We start from the raw sequence: 27,998 nt of genomic DNA on the forward strand, positions 1-27,998 counted from the left end.
GAACACCGGCCACGCTAACAACATACATGGTCAAATGCATAATTTAATATTCTATAGATTAACGCAATTTTTAATGACAGAAGATGGCAGGCAAATAATGATAATTCAAATATAAAAATGGCATATTTTATTAATATTACCAACTACCTAAAATTACCAGTCGTAAGAAAGTGAACTTTTCGTAGTCCGATTGTGATGAAACTAAAACAGAATTATTCAGCAATATATGTTTGTTATCAATTAATCATCGACGCAGACATGTCAATAGAACATTCAGACTGCGCATACGATTTCTACATGGTTACGTTTTGGTCTCAAAAAATGTAACAGTTGATTCGCAGCGTTTTACAGAGGGCCGCGGTTAGAGACACGGAGTTCAATGAACGTGTTTGTTTGATTGGCAGCAGTGCTTTAGTATAGGCAAGCGCGTTGTAAAATCGTTTGATGTCACCGTCGATGCATATCCTTCTATTCTTTAATCCATGGTGCGAGTGATAGGCCTACATCTTTTCACTATCGACCAGTCGAATATAATAAAGTCGGCCCCAATCCGTCTCGGCCCCACGTCAAGTCGGCCCGGCCTCACGTCAACTCGGCCACAATAAAGTATGGAACGCAAAAAGTGCTTAATATTATTATGATTCAGATTCAGATAATATTTATTTAGATAATAATGAATGAATATATACAAAATAGAAAAAAGATTAAATTAAAGTGAACATAGATAAAGCAGTAATTGGTAGTCATTATTATCATGGATCCCTTCTAGAAGTTAAAAACTTGTCTCGTAGGGACCCACAACAAAACACATTACTAAAAACAAAAATACTAGAATATATACATTATATAATTTAGGATAAAAAATTACAGTATAATAACATAACTAACATCTTCTTTATAAAAATTATTTAAATTATATTTCAATAGTTTCATGATAATTATAAATGATTCTTATATATCTACGCTTTAAAAAAAATGAAGAAATAAAAAATATAATATAATTAAATAATATATAAAAAAATGAACTCATTGCCGATATAGAAGTACCCGCGTCACGTGTTACAAAAACACCTGCAGGTACCGCATTTTAGTAAATCGAAGTTGGCCATAGAAAAAATGATGTTTTTGTCCATAATTTGCTTTTGTAAAAAAGGGGAATCCCCCGGTCGTCAGTGAAAACACGGATATCGAAAATTAAAAGCTGCCAAAGGCGTAGGGAGGCGCAGCTACGAATTGTTTCAATTGTGCAATTTGAAATTTTATTAAACGTAAATAAAGGAAAGTTGCTGAAATCATTCCTATTTTTTTTTGCTAAATATATTATTATCTAAATATTAATATTCATTAAAAGTCAGAATTATTCATAAATTGTAAAGAAATATTATTTTATCAATCCCCTTCATTTGCACTTTTTGCGATCCATACTTTAACGGGGCCGAGTTGACGTGAGGCCGAGTTGACTTGAGGCCGAGTTGACTTGAGGCCGAGTTGACTTGAGGCCGACTTGACTTGTGGCATGGCCGACTTGACTTAATCGAAATCATATTATTAGCAAAGATAGTGTTATTAGATAATTATAGAGGGCGAAAAAATGATGGCAACGGTGGTTTTCTATTCCATCTAAAAAAAAATACCTGGATTAAGTATATCCCTGTATTCATATTTTGTACGTTTATAGACCATTTTTAGAATAAACTAAAAATGATTTTTTGTGGGTTACCTCGCTTATTTTTAAGGTCTGTAAATATTAGTAAACCTTTGGTTCATTGTGGTGGGCCGGCGTGTTCCGAAATCTCAACTCGCGCAGCAGTAGTAAGAAGAGCACATCAAAGGAGCCGGAGCTCTGTTGTCATCTCCAGGTCCCTGGGCCTAGGCCTAGGCCCAATCGGCTTACTATCACCTTTATGTGTACAATTAAATAATGCACCAGCTTATCCAATAATTACACAACATAGATGTTACACAAGTAAGATTAAACCACGGAAGAAAAAACCAAGTAAGTCAAGTTTCAATCTAATCAAGCCCTCCTAAATATGGATGGGGTGTCACGAAAGCTCAGACCACGAAAGCTCAGACCCCCTAAGACCTAACTAAGATCACGAAAGCTAAGACCCAACACCTAAGATTACAAATACTAAGATATACTACAGCTTAAAAACAATACTTGTTTATCCATACATAATTTTAAACACAGTAGGTTTCATTTATTACCATAAATATAATTTAATAGTAATACTACCGCAAAACATAGATAAACTCACATTATTTTCGCCCGTTGAGTAAATGTATATTTTTTCTTTACAACAAACAAACTTGACGGGTAGTTTGTTGGTATATATTTACTCCATTGTGTTGCTTCAGAGGATGTTTTTCTTACGCACCTGCCTTTCTTGTATTTTGACTCCAAATTTGTTGACTAACTTTATCCTGAACACCACACTTTAAAATTAGGACTTATATTATAAGTACTTTCAGAAGGAGAAACACATAATAACAAATAAATAAATCCTTTAAATTGATGATTTTACAGATGTGTTTCTTTGTATATACTGTAATGACAATGTAACTCCTCGAGCTCCCCATGCTCAATGTTTTTGTTTCTATGGAGCGCCAAAAGAGCAACAATAATAGTACAAGTATAAAAACAGAAAGAAAACGAAACAAAAAAACTTATCATGATTTTTAAATTAAAATTTATTTGCCAGTATTTATTTCTTCGTACTTGCATGATTATACTATTATCATTACAATTTTAATTTTACATTGTTCCATCCACACTGTAGATGGACTCCACAGAGTTTTCAGCCCTCTATATAATTTTTGCTCTTTTGACGTTCCATAGAAACAAAAACATTGAACATGGCCCATGGGGTAGGCCTACTGTACTGTAGGCTAGTCATTTTGTGTGCGAGAAAAACGTCTGTAAAATCATCAATTTAAAAATGTATTTGTTACTTTTTATGTGATTCTTTTTCATGAAAGTGCCAATTCTAAGGTGTGGTATTCAGAATAAATGTTGGGAGTTAAAATACAAGGCAGGTGCGAAAGATAAATATTTGTAATCTTAGGTGTTGGGTCTTAGCTTTCGTGATCTTAGGTCTTAGGGGGTCTGAGCTTTCGTGGTCTGAGCTTTCGTGACACCCCCTAAATATGGTGTCAGATGAAATCGGGCGCGTTTGAAATCGGTCGCGATAAAATCAACTTCCGGTATTTTTGTATGGCGCGCCGCTAGAGCTGTACCTTTGATGAAATCGGTCGCGTTTGAAATCGGTCGCGCTATTTTGTATGGATCGAGCGGGATGCATGCTAGAGCGGGATATACATTTTTCGTAACTTACCTTTAGGTGACCATGACGGACCCATTTTGACGCACTGTGACCATGTTGTTTATGATATGGTGGGTGGTAAAGTGACGGACATTGACACACCTTGTTCATTGATGTGACGTACCATCTAGGTTTTTTGACGCACCCCTGTGTCAGTAATTATTTGTAAATGACGCACCCATGACGCACCTCTCCCGGGGGTCGTATAGTGGGTCATACAATTGACAAGTGCATAATTCTTGTCAACATAAGATTGTATAACTTTGTCATAAGAGTGACCTGTAGATGTGCAAGAAATTTTGTTATATGACGTTAGAGTCGCGCAGCGTAAGTTACGCGCGATTTTATGAATTTCAATGATTGATCATAGATTATAAACCAAAAGTCATTTTGTATTGACACTTTGTGAAAATTTAAGTCATATCAAGGGCAAACTTTCTATGGATTAAAAATGGCATGTTTCACAAAAAGTTACGCGCGCACGCGCATTTAAAATTTCAAAATGCGCAAAATTAATTTATAATCAATTTTCTACGCTGATCATGACATTTTGAGCATGTCAAAAATTCCCATGGGCGCGAAAAATTTTACGCGTAAGGTGCGCACGGAGCATGAAAATCATGTGTTTTTCTCTTGAATTATGATCTTGTAGCCTTTCCTAGTCATTTTAAAAAAGATTGACATCATTTCAAATTAAAATGTCGTTATACGAACACGTTGATTTAGACCATTTGCGCGCGTTTTAGTTGCAAAAGTGACAAAATATTGTCAAAATTATGCCTATTTTTAATCTGTTATAGCTCCTCAGAATCATCCATGACCCCCAATTTTTTTTATTTTATATGTAAGCAGATATGTTGTAGATATGATTTCATGCAGAATTTTTACCCCTCGGATGTTATGACGTCATCGTATGGCCACACGAATGTAAAATATAGGATTTTTTACTGTTTCGTTATTGCTTATCACATTAAATAGAGCGCATCACGCTTATACGTATTCAATTTCCTCAGATATTTTAATACTGTCTAGGTAAAATCAACTAGCTTTCGCATGAGTTAAAAATATTTTAATTTTTATGACGTCATCATGTCTAAAAATGTAAATAATGTGGTTCACCTATTTTCATCTTTACAGTAAATTTCAATCTGTTATAGCTCGTCAGAATAAAAAGTGATAATCATGATTAAAACATTTTCTGGAAGCTATTCGAATTTAGATACGAATTCATGTGAATATTTTGCCAATCAGATGTTGTGACGTCATCATATGGCCAGTTGAATTCAAAAAGTCATATTTCAATTCAATTCTTCAAACTTGTATTAATGTAATTATTTAGATAATTATCTTCTAAAATTGTTATCTTTATATGTCAATTTGATGATGTCATCGTGTTAATAATTGGATTTAAAAGATGGGTCTCGTAATTTCGTCTATGCTACACTGTATATAACATACAGTGTATTCTGTAAATACTGTAATATGCTGTATGCTACAAAATAGGTACAATTCAGCACTTTAAACATACTGTACTTAATTCATGTCATCGGATGGCATAATAATTGTCGAAGTTCATATAGTTTGTATGTGCATGTTGCGTTTGCGCGGATAACCCGAACTCGTCATAGTGACGAGTTTAAATCTAGTTGAATTATTATTTTGCACATTTTCTTACAGCACCTAGGCACAATTAATAATAATATTAAAATAGGATTCTACGGCCTCTACTAACTCATCTATAGAATGAAATTCCATCTTCTGCAGTAGTAGCTTGGTTCAGTCAGAGGCGCAGTATATTTAAGATTGTTCAGGCCAACCACATTTAATTTAAGCCCGGCGCACACTAGAGCTTTCGGCTGAGCCAACTGGCACGAGTAACACTTGGCTCAATAACAAATTTGCCGCAAATTGTGATCGCGTTCTATCGGACGCACACAAAACGCCTTCAGTACGCGATTTTCTGATTGGATAATTACTTACTACGCTATACAGCACGCGCTGAAATATCATAATAAATCAGAACATGTCATGCACAGTGGAATTTTTTAATGAGCTATCTGCTCACATTCGGCGCACACTTGAGGAAAATGGCACGCGTGCCAAACACACTGTGAGCCAAGTGTTACTCATGCCAGTTGGCTCAGCCGGAAGCTCTAGTGTGCGCCGGGCTTTAAATATATAATAATAATAAATCATAATTATAAAATAAAAGGCATTACAAACTAATATTTAACATATAAAAAAAAAAAATAATAATACTTAATAGAAACTACAAGAAACAAAATACAATTTTAAGATTAAATAAATTCCATTTAATTGACTCAATCTTTCCTTCTAACTTTATTGAAGTATTGCTCTAAACTTTTATTCAACTTTATTTACATTTTTAGCACGAGACTTGGAACCAGTTGTTCACAGCCTTGACAGATTTTACGGCCTAGACCCATCATTGCCCAAGCTCCATTTGGATGAGGTTGAAGAATTAAAAACGCAAGTAGTTATTTTATGTAACTAAAAACATAATCAGTCTCAACTATTTGAAATGTCTATTCCAAGTATTTTTTATGTTTACAGCACAGTAATGATTCATGATCTCATATTTTGTACATTTTTTAAATCTGCAGTGCTGATGACAATGTTAAGAAAATGTTCAGCTTAGAATTTGCAAGCAATGTAAGTAAACCATTTAGAATTCACTCATTGATATAACAAAAATATCTACTGTGTGACTTTTTAATTGTTAATTATTTGCTTTTAGGCAGAGATAAAACAGTACAAATCTTACAAGCTAATGCAAGAACTGAAAGAAAAAATAGGATTAGAATCCACTGCTAGTAAAAATGTACTCCCACTAAGAAGTAAGTTAAATATATTTGTGAAAAATCATCTGGTTTCTGTAGTTTATAATAAATTCTGTGTAATGAAATGACAGTAAAGGTTACTCCATTGAATCTCGGCTATCCTTTTGTTATATATTTTCCATGATATTTTAAGGCTGCCATTTTTTCTTTTTCTTTTTAATTTTTTAATACTTTTATTGTGCATTTTTTTTGTAGTTGCACGATTGACAATGGCTGTAAGGAACTGCGGGAAACATGTTATTAAAAATCCAAAGGTAATACAGTGAACAGTACAGGGAACAGTAAACATTACTGCTGGTATTATTGTTATTATCCATCTGTTTTCAAGGATTTTGTAGTTGTTCCCAAGTTGTCCCAGCCCAAATGTGCTATCAGACCCCAAACAAAATTCTAAAAATTTTACAAACATGCTCAATATTTTATTTTTAAGGATAAAGCAAATAAACGGAAGATGCTAATCAATATTGATAGAAGGCGAAAGTACTTGAAGCGTCTGCGGGGCCGAAACTATGGCCACTTTGAGAAAATTGAAGAAGAACTTGGTATAAAATGGGTACCGATACCGAAGTATAACAAACGTAAATCAAAGCGTCAAATTGAACAGGAGGCGATCAAGGACAAGGCACATTGGGATAGAATTGCAGCAAAACAAGAATTTGAAAGGAAACGAAATGAGGAAAATATGATTGAAATTGTACGACTGAAAAAAGAACTTGGAAAAGAATTGACAGAGGAAGAAAAACATTTCGATAATAAATAACACTTTACAGATTTATTGTAACAAGTCAAATTCTGTATCACAGTACAATTTTTAACAGCAAAAATCCAATAAAAAACATCTATAAATACTGTAAATGAGTTTGTTGTTTTTTTCTATAGACTTACAGTAGGTGTAAGGCTTATGGTACACCATGTATATTACTAAGGCTTATGGTACACCATGTATATTACTAAGGCTTATGGTACACCATGTATATTACTAAGGCTTATGGTACACCATGTATATTTTTGTTTGTCTGCCTTTTTAAAGACTTGCACGGTGTACTAAGGCTTATGGTACACCATGTATATTTTTGTTTGTCTGCCTTTTTAAAGACTTGCACGGTGTACCTTAGTACATTACTAATGTATATATACACACTCACCTATTTATTGAAAATTCTCAAGATATAAATTAAATAAATAAAAATTAATTAAAAATTAAATAAATTAGATTAATAAATACTGTGATGCTCAATATATTGGAATATTCAAATGGCATATTTAATTTTGTTCTCCATAGAAAATATTTGCAATACTTTTTCTTTTCAAATGGACAGTAAGCATTAAATAATGTAAACTTTATTTGTTGAATTTTTTTATTTTTTTAAATATTTTTTTTTTATATATTTAGGCAAATTGCCAAGGATAACCATAAGCAAATTCAATCACTTTCCTTCTTAAAGGTGGCAATCCTGTTCACAAGACAAACATATACACACAATGCTCTACATAAACAAAGTCTTATTACAAGTCTTTGGGAGTGGAGTTGTAAATTGTCATTAGAAAAAATCCTGACATATGACAGGACTTGAACCCAGGACCCTTGGATTGGCAGCCAAGCATCATAATCCACTTAAATGTGCAACACAGAACTACTCAACAAGGAAAATTCCCAATTGAATGAAGACACTTCTATTGTCTCATCAAAGAAACAAGATCTACCTATTTAACTAGGCCTATATATGAAAATTAAAATTTATAAAAGCCTTTGATGAATTAATGATCTAATTATTGAAACTTTGATGATGGGATGAATTATATCTATAAAACATGAAAGTATAGGAATAATAGCATTGTATGATTTGATTTGTTGCACTTATTGCGTTCCATATTTCATTGGAGAACGAATTGACTTTTTATTATTTTGTTGCCGCTCCCCGACGAGACGTGTGCGGTTCACGTTGACGTGAAGACTAAATCATGAGCATTTTAAGCGAATCTTCCTGTAGCCTGAGTGATTTTGATGCTATAGGCTTTGATCTTGATCATACTCTTTGCAAATACAAGTTAGACATACTTTTTCCAGTATGTTGTAGCATTTATTTATTATCAAAATAGGCGTATTACTAAAAACACTAGCTCTAGGCTTTAGGCCTACACAACATGTGCTGGCTCTGGGTGGTGAACAGTGCAGTTCGTCGCCTCGGTTATGGAACGCCCAAATTCATGAAACGCCACAATGGACAAAATATGTCATGTTCATTTCGGCCGACAGGTATGGTGTGCCAATAGCCAGAAATCATGTGAAGTTTTTTTTTCGCGGATTGAAACTATCTTAGCTACTAGGTATAGGCCCATCTTGACAACAGATAAAGACTTCATTCTTAATGGTGGTAGGACTAGGCCTAGGCCTTACTTACTTTAGTTGCGAAAGGAGTTCTCGCAGAAAAGAGATCAGTCCGATACATTTTTTTTTAACAATTTTGTCCTATAATTCATCCATCCATGCTCACATTTTTTTACCCTCTTCCCCCTCTACTACCCCAATGTCATAAATAACGTTTCATTTCAGTTTCTTTACAAATGTTTAGTGAAACACCTTGTTGAAGATCTTGGCTATGATGAAGATATTGCTCGTCCTCTAGAAGAACATAAAGATTTTGTGTATGTACTTCTTCTTCACAACAGATCATTGGCACCCAGGCATAACATAATGCACTTTGTCAATTGTATGACCCACTATACAACCCCCAGGAGAGGTGCGTCATTTACAAATAATTATTGACGCAGGAATGGTCACCTAAAGGTAAGTCATATTTTTGACGCACAGGTGCGTCCTGGTATTCACGCACATCGGACAAATGACGCACCTCTCCCGGGGGTCGTATAGTGCATAAAATAAATTAAAGGTGAAATAAACAAAAGAAGAAAAATTGTTCAAGTTCAAATTTTTTTTCTTGAATCTTGTTTTCTGTAGAACAAAGGGTCTTGTTTTGGATGTTGAAAAAGGAAACTTTTTTAAGTTCTCAGAAAATGGCTACATTTTACGTGCCAGTCACGGTACTAGTCCTCTGAGTGACGAGGAAATTGAAGAATTGTACGGTAAAGAGCGCCACTGGAAACATTTCAAAGATCTTAAAGAAACATTGACACAAAATTGTAAGTACAAATACATTCTTGGTGCCAGATCTCTTGAAAATAGCAGGGCCTCAGCCAGCATAAATAATTATATTTAAAGCATCTTTGCCTCGTCTGTTTTTAACCTCTAGATATGACCTTGAATAAGATGACATTGTAAATACCATTGCTACTTACATAACCAAAATATTTTATATACATTTTATTTTATCCTTCTTGGGCCCTCATCCATACATACAAAGGATAAAAAGGGGAAATAGGAACAGAATAGAATGGTATGGCTAAAATCCCTGGCAATTGATAAATGTATTTCTTTCTTTTTGCTTTGCTGTAGGCCTATTTCTCCAATGAATGGTATGGCTAAAATCCCTGGCAATTGATAAATGTATTTTCTTTCTTTTTGCTTTGATGTAGGCCTATTTCTCCTATGAATGGTATGGCTAAAATCCCTGGCAATTGATAAATGTATTTTCTTTCTTTTTGCTTTGCTGTAGGCCTATTTCTCCTATGAATGGTATGGCTAAAATCCCTGGCAAATGATAAATGTATTTTCTTTCTTTTTGCTTTGCTGTAGGCCTATTTCTCCTATGAATGGTATGGCTAAAATCCCTGGCAATTGATAAATGTAATTTCTTTCTTTTTGCTTTGATGTAGGCCTATTTCTCCTATGAATGATATCCTTAATGATATCCACCGAACCTCAAACCTGCTAAAATTTTTTCTATATGCTGATGACACTACAGTTTTTCATGCCAACAAAAACATCCAAACTCTTTTTGACACCTTTAATACCAATGTTATCCCCTTGTCCCAGTACTTTATTGCCAACAAACTCTCCCTCAATCATAATAAATGTAGTTACATCCTATTCGGAACCCCGCAGTTGACTAGAGGTATTGATGTGTCCCCACTTAAAGTCGTTATTGATAATCAAGAAATCCCCTCTGTAAAGTATAATAAATTTCTTGGCATTATCGACAACTCTCTCTCATGGAAACCCCATATCCAAGAAATTGAGAACAAAGTGTCTAAGAACCTTGGGATCATTTCTAGGCTTTCTTCCTTCCTCCCAACTAATATTCTCAGGACCCTTTATTGCACACTCATCCTTCCTTATTTGAGCTATGGTAACATTGTCTGGGCCAACACTTACCCTTCAAACATCATTAAACTCTCTATCCTACAAAAAAAAGCTATCAGGACTATATCTGGCGCTCATCCACTGTCACATTCCTCCCACTTATTCTCCAAACTCAATCTTCTCAAACTCTCGGACATTAACCTATCCCAGCAAGGTGTCTTTGTTTTTTTGGCCACTCACTCACTTCTCCCTTGCCATCTTAACGACCTTTTCGCTCCTAATAATACCGTTCATAAATATTACACTAGAACAAGAAATAACATATATATCCCTAACCATAACACCAATTATTTTCAACATAGCATTAGATATTCTGGACCTCTATTGTTTAACAATTTACCCCCCTCAATTTCCTGTGCTGCTAACCGCTATTCATTCAAGAATAACATTAAAAATTACCTTTTGTCTCATTACTGATCGATCTGTTTGATATGGTCGTTGTTTCCATGTTCCGTGACTTGCTATCTTTATTATTCATTTGTCATCATATTCGCTATATGCCATGCAGCTGTACTTTTTTCTGTTCTTTTTTATTTTTTATTCCAACTTTTATCTACTGGTTTTATATATATTTTGTATTTCTTTATTGTTTAATTAATTTATTTTCTTTATTTATTTATTTTTTTTCTTCTCTTAATTTAAATATGTAAAGGCAATCCCGTCACAAGATTGTAATCTTTTTGGGATTTGCCTTCGTCCATTTTCTTGTTTTATCACTTGCCATTTTGTTTTTGTTACTTTTGTCTTTTGGACGTGAATAAATGTTCTTTGAATTGAATTGAATTTAAATTGAATGGTATGGCTAATCTCCCTGGCATTTGATAAATGTATTTTCTTTCTTTTTGCTTTGCTGTAGGCCTATTTCTCCTATGAATGGTATGGCTAAAATCCCTGGCAATTGATAAATGTATTTTCTTTCTTTTTGCTTTGATGTAGGCCTATTTCTCCTATGAATGGTATGGCTAAAATCCCTGGCAATTGATAAATGTATTTTCTTTCTTTTTGCTTTGCTGTAGGCCTATTTCTCCTATGAATGGTATGGCTAAAATCCCTGGCAATTGATAAATGTATTTTCTTTCTTTTTGCTTTGCTGTAGGCCTATTTGCTGTAGGCCTATTTGCTGTAGGCCTATTTGCTTTAGGCCTATTTCTCCTATTTTTTAGGCAAACTGCAGATCATCAGGTGATTAGGGGTTTTTGTTTGTATTCTATGCTATGATAAAAAGGTTCGGAAAACATGACAAAGTTACATGACAAAGTTACATGACAAAGTTACTGTACATGACAAAGTTACATGACAAAGTTACTGTACATGACAAATTCAGAAAATCTAAAAAGACAAAATTCTAGCCAGAGTAAATGCTATACTGCCCCCTAGAACTAAATTTTGCAAATATATTTGATACAGTACATTTGACAAAACAAAATATAAATTTTATTAGCTTCATTTTATTATACATAATTATTTTAAATTAGAAGTTTAATTTCTGTCATCAATTGCAAGAATTGAAAGAAGTTAATGCTACAGAGAGCTCTAATACCTCTACTACAAGCAAGCAATGAATTAGAAAGGAAAAGATATAAATAGAACATTGATTAGTGTGTTGATTACCTAAATGTATACATATGAATAATGATCCAAGCTCTAAGGAGTTGTTGATAATTAAACACAATATATGGTAACTACAGTCTTACTTCATTGATTTTTATATATTAGAAAAGTAAAATTTCCTTGGACTTTGTAATTGGAAATAATATATATTATATCAATATTTTGTTATTAAATCCATGGATTAGAATCAAGTAGTTTAGACTTAAAGATGGAAATGAAATATTTAATTATTCTTTTGAGAGCAGCAATTTAAATTGCTTCATTTGCCTGAAGAACCCAAAGTCATTACTCCGTCACATGCCGTTACACTCAACATTCTAATATTCGATATTATCCTCTCTCGTATTTAAAGTCAATGGTTTACTTTATTCTAAATAGCAATTATAATAGTATTTGTCTGGTAATGATGTATTCAAATGTTTTTACTGTAGAATAACTATTATAAAAAAAAATTATTTTTAAAAAGGCTTTCAAAAAATGTATCCTTTGAAATAAACAAATGTTGCATAATATTGAAAGTACATCATAATATTACCATGAACCATCATATTACCATGGACCATCATATTACGATGAACCATCATATTACCATGGACCATCATATTACGTAGACATTTTCAGTTTTAATAGTAAAATTGTATGTAGAGAAATAAACTATAAAATAGCCTTTAGTATTCACAAAAATTATACTAGATACATTTGTTAAGTGGGCATTGATGTCGGCATAATAGAGAGAGCATGACATTAAAATTATACTAGATACATTTGTTAAGTGGGCATTGATGTCGGCATAATAGAGAGAGCATGACATTTCTTATAATAAAATACCATGCAATTCCAAGGTAACGGGCGTGAAATTTGGCAAAAAGTAGTAGATGAGATGGATTTATTAATTTGCATTTACTAATAACATGGATTTACCAAAGCCTTGTGTTCGATTTTAGCTTTACATAAGAGGACCTGGGATTATACTGAGAATGGGTGCAGCACCTTGATTCCCGGACATTGACTCTATTCCATCATAACAAGTTCCTGTTGTTCATGTTTAAGAATCCTAACATTTGGACCTGGGATAAGGGTACCTGGGATTCGACTAAGAATGGGTGCAGCACCTTGATTCCGGGGCATTGACTCTATTCCATCATAACAAGTTCCTGTTGTTCATGTTTAAGAATCCTAACATTTGTGTATCCTACACAGCAGGGTATTGATTTACTTGGAGACTTGTATAATGTTTGAATTATGATAATCTGATTAGTTTCATACTATTAACTTATATTTAAATACCATGAGTGTAAGGGATATGTATTTATTTTTACTTGAACATTTTTGTTTACACTCTGAATAATATAAAATAATAAAGTAGGTATGAATATTACAATGAGTGAGTGTATCACATTATTATGTAACTGTCACACCTTTTTTGTGGAATATAAATTGCGTTGAGGTTTACTGCTTCGTCTTGTATTTCAAACACAGTTTTATCCAAGACTACAAGACATGTTATTGCATCTTTGTATAATTATTATCAACTGTAATGTCAATTCACAATAATGTAGAAATCTGAGCTTTATTCCTTTGAGGGATAAAGCACAAGAATCAAATGGCATTTGCTACAAGAACTATAAATGACGTTGCTAGTGTATTCATTAATGTTTTTGTAGTTAACATTATTGAACAAACATTAATTTTATCAAAATGTCAATAAAATAACCATTAAAAATGCCTAATATGTATTCAGATACAACTTCACAACATATTCAGTTTATATTCAGTTTTAGTATAGCAATGCCTCATAAACAGTCATAGTATAGTCAACATAGCCTTATAAACAGTCATAGTCAACATAGCCTCAATATTAAAACACAACATAATTCTAGAATATTAAGCTTGGAAAGAAAACAGATGAAAAGATAATTAAAATAAGAAATAATAATTTGAAACTACATTCCAAATAGAAATAGATGATAATGTTCTGAACTTTAAATCTAGGACAAACTGAATGTTTGATTCTGATTTTTATTTTGCCCAGATGTAACAGATTCTTTCCAGGCATAAAGTAGCCTATGTTGATACCATATTAGTTAGGCATTTTAAAGTAGCCTATGTTGATACCATATTAGTTAGGGGTGTCACGAAACCTAAGACCACGAAAGCTAAGACCCCCTAAGACCTAAGATCACGAAAGCTAAGACCCAAGACCTAAGATTACAAATATTTTTCTTTCGCACCTGCCTTGTATTTTAACTCCCAACATTTATTCTGAATACCACACCTTAGAATTGGCACTTTCATAAAAAAGAATCACATAAAAAGTAACAAATACATTTTTAAATTGATGATTTACAGACGTTTTTCTCGCACACAAACTGTTTGCGAATTTCGCATGACTAGCCTACAGTACAGTAGCAGTAGGCCTTCCACCATGTTCAATGTTTTTGTTTCTATGGAACGTCAAAAGAGCAAAAATTATATAGAGGGCTGAAAACTCTGTGGAGTCCGTCTACAGTGTGGATGGAACAATGTAAAATTAAAATTGTAATGATAATAATATAATCATGCAAGTACGAAGAAATAAATACTGGCAAATAAATTTTAATTTAAAAATCATGATTTGTTTCGTTTTCTTTCTGTTTTTATACTTGTACTATTATTGTTGCTCTTTTGGCGCTCCATAGAAACAAAAACATTGAGCATGGGGGAGGCTCGAGGAGTTACAGTATACAAAGAAACATGTCTGTAAAATCATCAATTTAAAGGATTTATTTATTTGTTTTTTATGTGTTTCTCCGTCTGAAAGTACTTATAAATCCTAATTTTAAAGTGTGGTATTCAGGATAAAGTTCGTCAACAAATTTGGAGTCAAAATACAAGAAAGGCAGGTGCGTAAGAAAAACATCCTCTGAACCAACACAATGGAGTAAATATATACCAACAAACAACCCGTCAAGTTTGTTTGTTGTAAAAAAAAATATACATTTACTCAACGGGCGGAAATAATGTTAGTTTATCTATGTTTTGCGGTAGTATTTAATTATATTTATGGTAATAAATGAAACCGTACTGTGTTTAAAATTATGTATGGATAAACAAGTATTGTTTTTAAGCTGTAGTATATCTTAGAATTTGTAATCTTAGGTCTTGGGTCTTAGCTTTCGTGATCTTAGGTCTTAGGGGGTCTTAGCTTTCGTGCTCTTAGGTTTCGTGACACCCTATTAGTTAGGCATAAAGTAGCCTATGTTGATACCATATTAGTTAGGCATAAAGTAGCCTATGTTGATACCATATTAGTTACGCATTTTAAAGTAGCCTATGTTGATACCATATTAGTTACGCATTTTATTTTGCCCAGATGTAACAGATTCTTTCCAGGCATAAAGTAGCCTATGTTGATACCATATTATGCCCAGATGTAACAGATTCTTTCCAGGCATAAAGTAGCCTATGTTGATACCATATTATGCCCAGATGTAACAGATTCTTTCCAGGCATAAAGTAGCCTATGTTGATACCATATTATGCCCAGATGTAACAGATTCTTTGCAGGCATAAAGTAGCCTATGTTGATACCATATTATGCCCAGATGTAACAGATTCTTTCCAGGCATAAAGTAGCCTATGTTGATACCATATTAGTTAGGCATTTTAAAGTAGCCTATGTTGATACCATATTAGTTAGGCATTTTAAAGTAGCCTATGTTGATACCATATTAGTTAGGCATTTTAAAGTAGCCTATGTTGATACCATATTAGTTAGGCATAAAGTAGCCTATGTTGATACCATATTAGTTAGGCATTTTAAAGTAGCCTATGTTGATACCATATTAGTTAGGCATTTTAAAGTAGCCTATGTTGATACCATATTAGTTAGGCATAAAGTAGCCTATGTTGATACCATATTAGTTAGGCATTTTAAAGTAGCCTATGTTGATACCATATTAGTTAGGAATTTTAAAGTAGCCTATGTTGATACCATATTAGTTAGGCATTTTATTTGATGTATACTGCTTTACTCATTAGTAGATCATTCATTCTTTCATACACATTTATTCAGTTATTTGACAATGAGTATTGATTCCAGTCAAAATTGGCTTTCTTGATAGAAACACTTAATTATAATGTTCAGAAGTCTACAATGATGATTTTAATAATAAAAGAGTCATGAAGGTTTGAAATGAATAATGTATAGTTGATAATATAACAGTAGAATTGTTTATACTAAGATGGATGTGGTATTCTATGTAGTGTTGAATTTTAATAATAAAAGAGTCGTGATGGTTTGAAATGAATAATGTATAGTTGAATACAACAACAGATATGAGTCCATTGAAGCTTGTATTGTGTAATTGAAATACAATTAGCCTAGTGTTTAATAATAGAAGAGTCATGATTTAATTAAATGTTAAAAAGTTCGTGCTTTCGTTCATTATTATCTCAGGTCTAAGCTGATAAACTATCAGATGTCTTGTGTACTTCTTTATTAATTTATTCTCGCATCATTAAGTATTCAAAACGCACTTAACGTAATTTAAATACATCCTGCACCCCTTAAATGTTCAATTTTTTGGCAACCAATATTTTCTGGCCGTAATCAACCTTTTCTGGTCAAGAGACAACCAATATTTTCTGGCCGTAATAACCTTTTCTGGTCAAGAGACAACCAATATTTTCTGGCCGTAATCAACCTTTTCTGGTCAAGAGACAACCAATATTTTCTGGCCGTAATCAACCTTTTCTGGTCAAGAGACCAACCAATATTTTCTGGCCGTAATCAACCTTTTCTGGTCAAGAGACAACCAATATTTTCTGGCCGTAATCAACCTTTTCTGGTCAAGAGACCAACCAATATTTTCTTGTGATTAGATTTTATGATAATAATAATATAAAAAAAAACTTGTCTGTTCCAAATGTGACTTTTTGTTTTTGCAGTTGAATACATAATGACGTATACTTGATTTGAAACCGACTTTAGCCCATATTTATTCCCAATAGCAATTCGATGATCTACATTTAATGATGGTGAATTAACTTATTGACATAAACTATATACTAACTTTTGATGCATCGATTTGCTGTATAAAAACAGCCTCTGGCATGGCACAGTAAATGAATCAGTTTCTGTCGTTAGTATTATCTCTTTCAATTTTAATAACAGATATCAAACTGCATGTTCTAGATTTAAATCAGGCTATTTTTGATGATCAATCAATTTCTTAAAATGTCATTTTCTATTTACTGAAACAATAATAACTCTGTACAATAGCTCTTGGAAATGATAGTATAGTAGTTAGGGTGATAAACAATAATAACTCTGTACAATAGCTCTTGGAAATGATACTATAGGGTTAGGGTTAGGGGTTAGGGTTAATAACTCTGTACAATAGCTCTTGGAAATGATAGTATAGTAGTTAGGGTGATAAACATTAAAATGTTTGATGGTAATTTTGTACACTACCAGCTAATTCTTTTGTCACTTGGAGGTGTAAAAGTTATATTGTACAAAACAGTAATCTGTGTATTTCTTCACAGTGATGATAATTACCAAATTGTAAATCATAAATATTTGATATTTGGTTAAATTTTATATTTGAGATCACATGATACTGGCATGCAGAAACATCATAAAATATTTCCTATACGATAAGTGACATTCTTGATGTAATAAGATTTCTCATTGCAAATATTCAGTTTACATTAATTTTTACAAACAGGATATAACTTATAAATACCATAGAATTGCTTAATATCAGATTTGTTGATGTTTTTTATACCAAAAATATTTGGTGCAAACATCGAAAATACTACATTAAATTTCTATTTTTAATTTTTAGCATATTTTATAATAGCATACTGTAGTTATTTCAGCTTAATTCTGATTAAATAAAGTTTAGCACCTTTTTACATATTGAATTTTATATGTTTATATAATTTACTTTAAGATGACACATTGTTAATAAGGCTATCAGTATCACTACAGAATAAAAACCTAACCATGCTTAAATAATCACATTAGTTCTTAAATCTGTTAGACAGTGCTTACAATTTCATGAATGCTAATATTCTCATACAATGGAACTTCTCGTATACGTCTTGGACGTTTTACCTTTGGTATCGGTCTAAGTGATGCATCATGGGAATTTTTCCATGCATAAATTATCTCAAAATCCTCTTGTTTATAAGATTTTGGTTGAATAAGTAGTTTTTCTTGTCGATTTCGCTTTGTCCAGCACCATACCCAGATGAAATTATTCACAAATAAAATTCCAAGAAAGCCAAAAGTGATGGATTCTGCTAATAATGATTTGATAAACCATAAATCACAATCGTCACAAATTGTTTGTTGTTCATCAACTATTACAATTTTTAAATAATCAATTACAGTTGAGCAATTCTCTGTTGATAAACTGCTGCAGTTGTCCATCGTCATTGGATTGCACATTGAACTATTTTGCATTAATTGTTTTTCTTCGATGTCCTCCACCAAAATATTTGGATCACAATTCTCAAGATTTACTTCATTTTCACATTTAAATTTCCATGTACTTCCCTTTGGCTCGATGGCATAATAACAAAAGTCTGAATCCGATGCCGTTTTGATACAAGGCATTTTTTTCAAAACAAGAATTTCCAGTTTTTGTTCATTCAATATTGTAGCATTTATTTGTCCTTGGTTAATTGATGAAGTATTTGAATTTTTTGTTGAATTCATCTTTGAAATACCTGTAGTCTTCACATCATTTTGTTTTTGCGAGTGAGGTATTGGTAGTAGTGATATCGTTGAGGTTTGTACACCTTCTGTGGATATCATGTGTGTCTGGGCTGCAGAATGTATTGTTGTCATTTTTACCACACATTCTATCACTGGTAGTAATGCTGATATACAGATTAAAATCAAAGTAAATCTTGCTCTTACATCATGCCACCCCATACTTGATTTGTAGTATTCAATTTGTAAACAACTTATTGCACTCCTGAAAACATTCTTGTAAAAATTGACATTCTGATTGATTTGCCTTTAAAATTCACCGAGACTAAAAGTCAACAACGTACATTTCAACGAAACTGCTGACAGCCAAATTAATTTTCTATTTGAAAACTCATCACACTAGCTTCTTTCTTGCCTATAAATGCGGACACTTAAATTCCCCGAAGACATTTTTAACCATTAACCGACCAAGCAGTTAAGATGGATGACCTCATTACATTCGTGTCCGTTTCACAATAGATTTTCATTTAAGATAACAAGTTTGATCATTTGTTGTTGTGTCTTCGTTGTGTCCTCTAGCATACGTCAACTTTTGTCATATCCATTGATTATTGGATGAGCATTCTTGGTGTCATCATCTATCTAGTGCGATAATCATTAAATTATGTTTATCGTAAAATAGAAATGACAAAAAAATTCCTCACAAGATGTATGTTCTATTTCCAAGTCGAATTTGTTTAGGCTTGAAAGTATGACAATCTTCTTTTATATAACAAATAACATTTCATTTCTTGCTCGGGTTACAGACAAATTCTCCTGCATGTGAGATGATTTTCTATGTTGCTCTTAAATCAAAAATATTCCTGAAATGTTTAATGTTTGTTCTTTTTCAAACTTAATGTGGTCTGGTTAACGTTAGTTTTGGAAATGAAGCCATGATCATCATCGTCGGTGAATTTCACTACTATAATATTGATGAATTCAAATTCCCTGAAGAGTTACAAAATTAAGTTGGTGTTTTCCTCAAAGTCCTTTCTCAATAAATCTGCATAAAGTAATTATCAAATCCCCATCTGCCTCTTGGCTAATTTGCATTCGTTTTCTATGCATTATGATAGCGTTCATTTATCAGTGTAACTGTGTTCAACCAAACACGACATTTTCACAACCATGTGTGTCGCATGTACAAACACTGTAAATTCAGCATTTTATACATGCTGACGCCGGAGCTCTATTGTGGGAAACATGATTGTTTTTCAAGATTCCTGATTTAAATGTAATGTTGATATATTTGGTTTCCCACTACTCTGACAGCTTTCTATGTGTATATATGTACATGAATAGTGAAAAGTTTAATTGATATTTCCTTTTTTTTAAATGTTTTTGTTTTTATTTATAATATTGATACTTTTCACTTTTTGGAGGTTAGCATTTTTTACACTGCCATCATGTAGGTCTTCAGATGTTTTTATTTCATTATTTGTTTACAAATCTAAAGCGAGATGATTTGTACTGGTGGTAACTTCAAAACGCAAACTAGCTTATTCACATGTTAATCAAGATAAAGAAATGGGTACTACAAATGTGATGGCCCCAAACTACCCCATTAACAAGTCATTTTTAGTGTAAAGCTCTGTCTACACTATCAAAATAGTTTGACAAAGAGTGTGATATGGGCATATCACATTTTTTTGGCACATAAAGTTTGATAGTGTAGTCGACAGAGCTTTATTACAATGTTAATTCTCAGTTTTTTTTAAAAAGTAATTCTTATTTTAATTTAAGTAATATAAGAGATAATATAATTGTTTATCTTATATAGTGATATATGATAATTGTATTTATATGATAATATATAGTGATATATGATAATTGTAAAGCCTGTATTTCTAATCTTGCAACATATTCACACTTGAGCAGTTTTCAATTTTGTATCACACTGAAATGTATACACACATGAATGATTCTATATTACATTAGAGAATACATGGTCACATTTTCCTATAAACCTACTTCCAAATGTCATTCAATATTTTGGATCTATTTCTGATAGTTTTACTGCGTTTCAATATTAATCTCCATCGTGTAATCGATGCTCAGTGTGTCAAATATATTTGTGTACGTCACAAGTTTCCCAATACTAACGTGTACTAGTTTTTTTTCAATATTTTATTATTTCTACCAAATACATTTCCTTTTTCTCAATATTTTTTTTCCTAGCCTCTGTACGATTCTTTGAAAACTATTTTGACATGCCTGGATCGCTGGTATTTGCTCGAATGGTTGATGCTGCTGATAAAAAGGTTTGAATTTTTATGGTGATTTGTTTTAGTGTTGTTTTTTACCAATGTATCTTCCCAGTATCAATATCTTTTATTTTATTCTATTTTTCCCAACAAAATGAATATTTTATTGTTGGCTATACATGTTTTAATGATTATAATAAGCCATAGTAAGGTAACCATCAATTAACAATCCACCATATTGATCATAAGTTGATTACACTGCTGTTGCCGAAGGCAGTATAAAACAGCAATGAAGTGTGTGTAAATTGTGTTTTTGTCATTTACCTTTCAGTACTTGCAGTCTGTTTGCAGTAGTTAATTGCTCGTATTATTGCTGGCTGATTATTCTTTATTGCTTATTATTGCTTGTTTCATATATATCAATATAGCTGTCTGTTATGAATACAAACTGTATACAGTACTTCTAAGCCAGCTATTTTAATGATCACCATACAACTGTATCATATCAATATTTTTTTTATTGTCTATCATAAGCCATTTCTTCTTTTCTCTTTCACTTTTTGTCCTTTATTTTGAATATACATTATCAAATGTGTAATAAAACAACACTGTATGCAATAGTAGACATTTTATTTACAGTAAATAAATGATCAATGAAAACAATCAACTTATTTATTCTAATGTTCTTATATTTTAATGATTTTAGGCTGGAAAGCGGCTTTATGAATATAACTTCTTAAAAGAAATCTCAGCTTCATTTCTAAGGGTTTACAGATATCAAGCTTATGCTGGTTTGTTTATTTTTATCATTCTTAGAATTAGTGGTTATACAATCTTTGTACATTAAACCAGTCTTTAGTCCCTGTGCATTAAATCTATAAAAAAAAAAACCAACTAAATAATACTTTTAGAAATGTAAGTTTACTTCTAAAAACACTTGTTTTACCAAAACGTAATATACTGTATCATGTAATCACCTGTCATATTTGAAACTTATATTTTATAATAATTTATGTTTAGAGAATTCAGGAGGTTACTTTCCAAAATACAAAGAGGACCCTTTGCAGTTGATATATCCATGTAGTGACAGCGTCAAGAGCTTTTTACGACGACTTAAACAAAGTGGAAAATTTGTTTTTTTAATGACAAGTTCAAATGATGACTATGGCATTTCATTGCTTGAGCATACTCTAGGGTAAGTAATTTAAACATTGAAATTTAATTCTCAATAATTATTATACCTGGGTAACATAAATACAATTATTTATTTATTCACAATATTTTACCAGGTTGACGCAAACAGTCTGGTCTTTTTTGGGGCCCTTGTTACATAAAAAAAATATATTATAAAAAAAAGTAACAGTAATATATGATACAAAACTTATACTACCGTAATAATGTATTACTCTTAGCAATAAAAATGACAACATATTTATAATATTTTTTTTTTTTCAGAAAGGATTGGCAAAGTTATTTTGATGTCTGTTTATTTTTAGCAAGGAAACCTGGATTCTTTACCGAACCAGACCCAACTAAGCGGCCTTTTCTGGATATTAGTAAGTTTACAATTGATTTTAGCCAGACACAAAAGTAGCATTCTAGATAAAAAATTCTCTTAATAAATTTACCACTAAAACATTTATAACTACAAAGAATTCAGTAACAATTGGATAGAAGCAAATTTTCAAAATCTTATAATTTTATTTTGTTGTATTTCCCTATACTCCAAATAAAAAAAAGTTTATTTGTTTCATGTAAAGTTGATACTATTGGGGGCGCTGTGTAAAAATGGATTGAAAAATTGTTAAATATCAACTTGGCAAAATCTAAAATATTTGAGGATCACATGATGTTAATTGTCAAATCAAAGTAGACATTCATTAGCTGTTAAAAACAATTTATGGAGAATATTATATTAGAAATTATACATGAAAAATTAATACTCTTTTAACTTTAACTGTGTTTTGTTTGTGTCCACAATGTATTTATGGAGAGTAGGTCTGTGCGGATTGTGTTTGTAACTGTGTTTGTGTTTGTAACTGTGCGGATTGTGTTTGTAACTGTGCGGATTGCGTTTGTAACTGTGTTTGTGTTTGTAACTGTGATTGTGTTTGTAACTGTGTTTGTGTTTGTAACTGTGCGGATTGTGTTTGTAACTGTGTTTGTGTTTTGTCAACTGTAATTTTACTTTGCTTTAGGTTCTCTTCATTCTGAATATTCTGAACATTACAGTATTCCGTGTCATGTTGATATCTGATCGTTGAATTTTCGTCACTGGACAAATTTTCCTCATGTGTGATAGGTTGATTCCTTGATGCATGTGGTGGTATAAGGAAACGTTTGGAAAAACATAAAACCACAGCTGATATGAAGATAACGAATAAGCTACCAAGAATTATACAAGCAATAAACAATATATTAATAATATCAGATTGTTCTTCATATTTATGTAGGGCTATACTGCACATTTTTATATCCAAACCACCATCACAATTTGTCCACTGTGATTCACAAAAATAATCACCAAAATGATCCTCTTGTAATATAAAGCTATAACTGAGTAGTAACGTACTGTTAGTGTCACTCCCAATAATATTAGTTAATGTTTTATTATTCCTTGTCCACTGAAATTGAATTGGAGGGTTACTACTGATGCTAATGCATGTGAGGTTGACTACAATGCCTAGTGAGGGTTGTACAGGCTCCTGATGGCATTCTGGCACACCCGCAGAGAATAACACATTTAGTATCACGCCAGAAGAACTTAAAATTAAATGTTCGTTGTTATCAAACACCATACAAGTGTAATTATTTTGATGTAGATATCGACCACTTTGTATGTTTGCATAAATTTCGATTTCATTTGTGTCTGTACCCAAAGTGTATGCAGATTGTTCTTCTGTTGGTAATCTGTCTTTCAAGAGAACTCCATCTTTATAAATGGCGGTCAACTCCTCATTTTGATTCTTACGAAACCAGTAAACTGACTGATCATTTTCCAACTGTACAAGATCACAGTACAGGTGAAATGAAGATCTACTTCCTTCACATAAATAACCAGTATCATCACTTACACTTTTGAAGCTTACACCACTGGCAGAATTAAGTATGCCGTAGAGCAGCAGGCAAAGCACGGTGTAAAACATGTTTTGTTAAACTGTTCCTCCATGGTTAAACGTCATGCTACAGTACAAGCTATCCTTGTCATGTGGTTGTGTTGACTTGGCTTTTGTGTTTATTTCCCTGTTCTGTGGGTTTCTATGCTTGTTTCCTTTCTATACTTATTTGAGTGACTTGACAGGTCATTGTTGTATACTTAAAGGTTCACTGATTTCAGAAGAAGAGCTGAATAGAATACAGAAATACACAAACTATTTCATTAATGACTCACTAATAAAACTTCAGATTTGAGTTAACCAAATTGTTGATTTATTGTTTTATACTTGTGTAATGATTATACAGATTTCCTCCTCCATGAGGATTTTGTTTATCATCAGCATGATAGCCATCATAGATAAAGTTGTCAACTGTTCCAGAGTCCTCTAATGATGGATCAACTGACTTTGTCACTGGTTCTATGGGATCCAATTGTACTTGCTGCTGTCCTGCTGATGTACCACTGGTGGTAGTTGAGTCTCTCCTTTTGCATGTACAAACACCAATCAGAATGCATAATGCAAAGAATACAACACCTCCAATGCTTACACCAATGACAAATATTAAGTCTAAAGAAGATGGTACATTTGTAGGCTGAGCTTGTGGATTTATTGTTGAGATAGTAGTTTTCTGTTCATTATAAATGCAACTGCTGATGCCATTATTACACTTAAAAGTACTATTTAAATCGTCAGCTGTTAGTGTAAACGTGTAATTTAAGTAAGTGAAAGTAGTAGTATCTTCCTGCTCAATATCTTGAATTCTTTTGTTATTTTTTAGCCACTCTAGCTCCACACTTTCACCAAGTCCAGTAGCTTTTGAATTACCAGGTTCAGAATAGCAGGACATCGTAATCTTTGAACCAATGGAATCTGTTGAAAAGTCACTTGACTCACAGATTGGGTAAATCAGTGATGGAGTATATTTAGCAAGTACAATAACACCAGATGATATTCGTACTACCTCACCTGTAGAATTGAGACTTACTTCACATGTGTAATTATTACCATTAAGTAAATAACCAAGATCTCGTCCAAGTACTTGTCTTATTTGAACATCATGTGCACTATGGTTGCTGTATGCTTCTTGTTCTCTTCCCAAGTTGTTCAGTATCAACATTCCATCTCTGTAAATGATTGTTCTGTCACCATTTCTTGTTTCTCTATACCATGAGATTGAATATTCTGTCATGTTTGATACTGAGCATTTTAGTTGGCCTGTTGCACCCTCACCCATATTTATAGAGCCTATACTTGCACTAAATCCTAGGTCATCTTCAACTGAATTAACAATAAGAAGTCTTGAGATGACAAATAACAGTGTAAAATGTCGGTCCATAATATTATGTTATCTCCTAACCTACCTACTACATATTATAATTGTTTGCATTTTTATTTATATTCTTACCTAGTTTCCTTATTTTTATATTATTTCCTTATTGGAATACCATTAGCTTTGTTAACAACTCCAGGAATTATGTCTCATGCGTAAAATAATAATGAATTGTACATTCAACCTTGTCGAGTCATTGTTTATTTCACACCTACAGTATTATTCAGATTTAGTAGGCGTTGCAGTAGAAAATACATTTAAAACAACTTTTAAGAACCACTTGTTTTATAATCCATTATTTGGCAGTCATAAAGAAAATAATGATACCATGTCATGAGGTGTTGGTGATTGGGCTTCCTTGTTTTATTCGTGTTTTCTTGTTTTTTAAAATCATTGTTTTGAATCATTGCTGTTAATTGTAAAAAAAAATGAAATTCAGTTTTAACCGGGAAGATGATTTTTTAATAAATAAATAAATGGACGCCTTTATCCAGATCTGTTTCTGTCATTTATGGCAACCTGTAGAATATTTTCCCAAATGTTAACTCTACAAAAATACATTTACTTGTGTGCAATAGTAATATTTTCATTCAAATTTTAATTGTAACACATTTACAGAATATCATTTATATATTATTTATAAAGCATCATTGTGGAGTGTATAATATAATAGGTGGTTGATAACTGTTTTAATTTGTTTTTGTTTACAGAAAACAAATCTTTAATTGTAAATGAACTTAAAGTTGGACAGAGTTATTCACAAGGAAATATAGATTATTTTATGAAGTTTATAAATAAATCTACAGACAAGACAAATGCTAAGGTAATCTGTGATTGGGCACGGCATTTCCTTTCTTCCAAAGTCCTACAAATCTTATTTTACATTATATCCAAAAGGAAGTGGCCAATTGCAAGATAAGTTTATAAAATATTACATATTTTACTGTAAAACTGTTCTGCTATTGTTTCAAACGTTTAATTCTACACGGGCTAAATTTAGTTTTTGATATAGCACGAAAATAAAAATCTGAAGTGGAATATTTGCACCACAAACGTAAAGTTCAAGGTTAATGACCTATATACACAGATAAAATGTTTTGCAACACCATTTATTTTCAATACTCTATTTAAATGCCTCTCTATTCACAGAATTTATGTACAAAAGAATAGGGATTTTACTGGGTAATTTTATGCTTTTAAAAAAATAAGGAAACTATAGATAATGATTATTGGAATGTACAGTATGATCAATAGACTTTGCTTTGTTGTTGTTGTTTCATTAAACATCTTTCTTTACAGGTAATGTATATTGGTGATAGTTTACGGTCGGACATATTTCCACCATCACAATATGCAAACTGGACGACAGTAGCTATCTTGGAGGAAATGAAACATGAAGGAATTATGGGATATGAAGATGATGACGAGCCTAGCTCAAAGAAGTGCAAAATGTCTGTAAGTGACTGTTGGTATAGTTTGTCATCATTATGACTAATGTTTTAATAAGTTTCTTAATGAGTGGAGTATTGTACACTATCAAACCAGTTTGACAAAAAAGGTGTGATGTGCCCAAATACGGTAATGATATGCTGTAATATGGTAGTGAAAAGCTTAAATATTGTAGTGAAATGACATTTGTAATCACCTAAAATCAGACTCATAAATAATAGAAACTCTCGAAATTGTGATTGCATTTCTTTCAGCCACAAAATGTGCTAGAACATGAAATGATCGTGTCAAAGCAATGGGGATCGTTTTTTGTAGAAAAAAAACAAGAAAATGTAGAACATATTCACGAGGGTTTTGTTGCCATGAACACACTATGGGGTTATTTTATCAAGACTCACGCCACGTTTGCCATTCCTCAACTCGAATATATTGCAGGTTTGTTTCCAAGTTGATTTATAATAGCAATAATAACTATCTATATATAATTCTTTATGTTAAACCATTCATGAATACGTATGTGTGCAAAGTTTCGACTAAAACTATAAGATATTAAGCTTGTAGTTTTAAAATCCCACAATTTTACATTTTAAGTTCTGCTTGGTGGTAAACAACTTGTTTCTATACATTATAGAAGAATGAACTTTTAATGAATATCTTTGGTGTAACTCTTTGTACTGTATTCTTATCCAGTAACCAACTTTTTGGCCCAGCAGTATTCATTGTTTTGGTGTAGTTGATGTTTTTTTTTTTCATTTTATTTAATGTTAAGCCATTTATTTTTGTTTGTTTCAGATTTACCAATTGAATACAGATTTCACACATTTTCTCATCCAGACACAAATGTTGGTGGATTCTATCCCAGTGTACCAAAACCTTTACAAGAATTCCTTTAGTGAACATCATTTGTTTAGTAATTTTGGAATGCATATTGTATGGTTTAGGGATTTGCATACATTTGGATGTTGCAATTGAAATCAAGACTAGAATCTAGTGGTTGGAAAACTTGTATACAATATTTTAATTTCAATTTGCACGTAAAAGTCTCCGTAT

The 27,998-nt window shown here is 32.3% G+C and overlaps 2 protein-coding genes across 4 annotated transcripts; both read left to right on the plus strand.

Annotated features, from left to right (window-relative positions):
* Nucleotides 1–1,489: 1,489 nt before the first annotated feature.
* LOC140055231 (small ribosomal subunit protein uS15m-like) lies at nt 1,490–7,297 on the plus strand. Of its 3 annotated transcripts, none has more exons than XM_072100508.1 (6): nt 1,490–1,996; nt 5,717–5,816; nt 5,951–5,999; nt 6,085–6,184; nt 6,383–6,441; nt 6,618–7,295. In XM_072100508.1, exons 1-6 carry the CDS (start codon nt 1,702–1,704, stop codon nt 6,945–6,947), a joined length of 933 nt encoding a protein of 310 aa, XP_071956609.1. In that variant the 5' UTR covers nt 1,490–1,701; the 3' UTR covers nt 6,948–7,295. The 3 variants fall into 3 exon arrangements, with proteins under 3 accessions (XP_071956609.1, XP_071956611.1, XP_071956612.1); XM_072100510.1 differs by lacking the exon at nt 1,490–1,996 and adding an exon at nt 2,623–3,039 and having other exon boundaries at nt 6,618–7,297; XM_072100511.1 differs by lacking the exon at nt 1,490–1,996 and adding an exon at nt 2,625–3,035 and having other exon boundaries at nt 6,618–7,296.
* Nucleotides 7,298–8,093: 796 nt separating this feature from the next.
* LOC140055222 (5'-nucleotidase domain-containing protein 1-like) lies at nt 8,094–27,995 on the plus strand. Its single transcript, XM_072100494.1, has 11 exons — nt 8,094–8,254; nt 8,742–8,833; nt 9,147–9,328; nt 20,986–21,068; nt 21,718–21,802; nt 22,032–22,206; nt 22,467–22,567; nt 26,210–26,322; nt 26,799–26,954; nt 27,203–27,383; nt 27,741–27,995. Exons 1-11 carry the CDS (start codon nt 8,150–8,152, stop codon nt 27,839–27,841), a joined length of 1,374 nt encoding a protein of 457 aa, XP_071956595.1. The 5' UTR covers nt 8,094–8,149; the 3' UTR covers nt 27,842–27,995.
* Nucleotides 27,996–27,998: the final 3 nt, after the last annotated feature.

This window comes from Antedon mediterranea, chromosome 7, assembly GCF_964355755.1.
Source record: "Antedon mediterranea chromosome 7, ecAntMedi1.1, whole genome shotgun sequence".
Lineage (NCBI taxonomy): Eukaryota > Metazoa > Echinodermata > Crinoidea > Comatulida > Antedonidae > Antedon > Antedon mediterranea.

Excerpts from the sequence above, each read along its gene's own strand:
- LOC140055222 (XM_072100494.1), top strand. The coding sequence starts at position 8,150 with ATGAGCATTTTAAGCGAATCTTCCTGTAGCCTGAGTGATTTTGATGCT. Across the intron at positions 21,069-21,717 it reads TTGATGCTGCTGATAAAAAG|GCTGGAAAGCGGCTTTATGA; the intron begins GTTTGAATTTTT and ends TAATGATTTTAG. Across the intron at positions 21,803-22,031 it reads CAGATATCAAGCTTATGCTG|AGAATTCAGGAGGTTACTTT; the intron begins GTTTGTTTATTT and ends ATTTATGTTTAG.
- LOC140055231 (XM_072100508.1), top strand. The coding sequence starts at position 1,702 with ATGATTTTTTGTGGGTTACCTCGCTTATTTTTAAGGTCTGTAAATATT. Across the intron at positions 5,817-5,950 it reads GAGGTTGAAGAATTAAAAAC|TGCTGATGACAATGTTAAGA; the intron begins GCAAGTAGTTAT and ends TTAAATCTGCAG. Across the intron at positions 6,000-6,084 it reads GCTTAGAATTTGCAAGCAAT|GCAGAGATAAAACAGTACAA; the intron begins GTAAGTAAACCA and ends ATTTGCTTTTAG.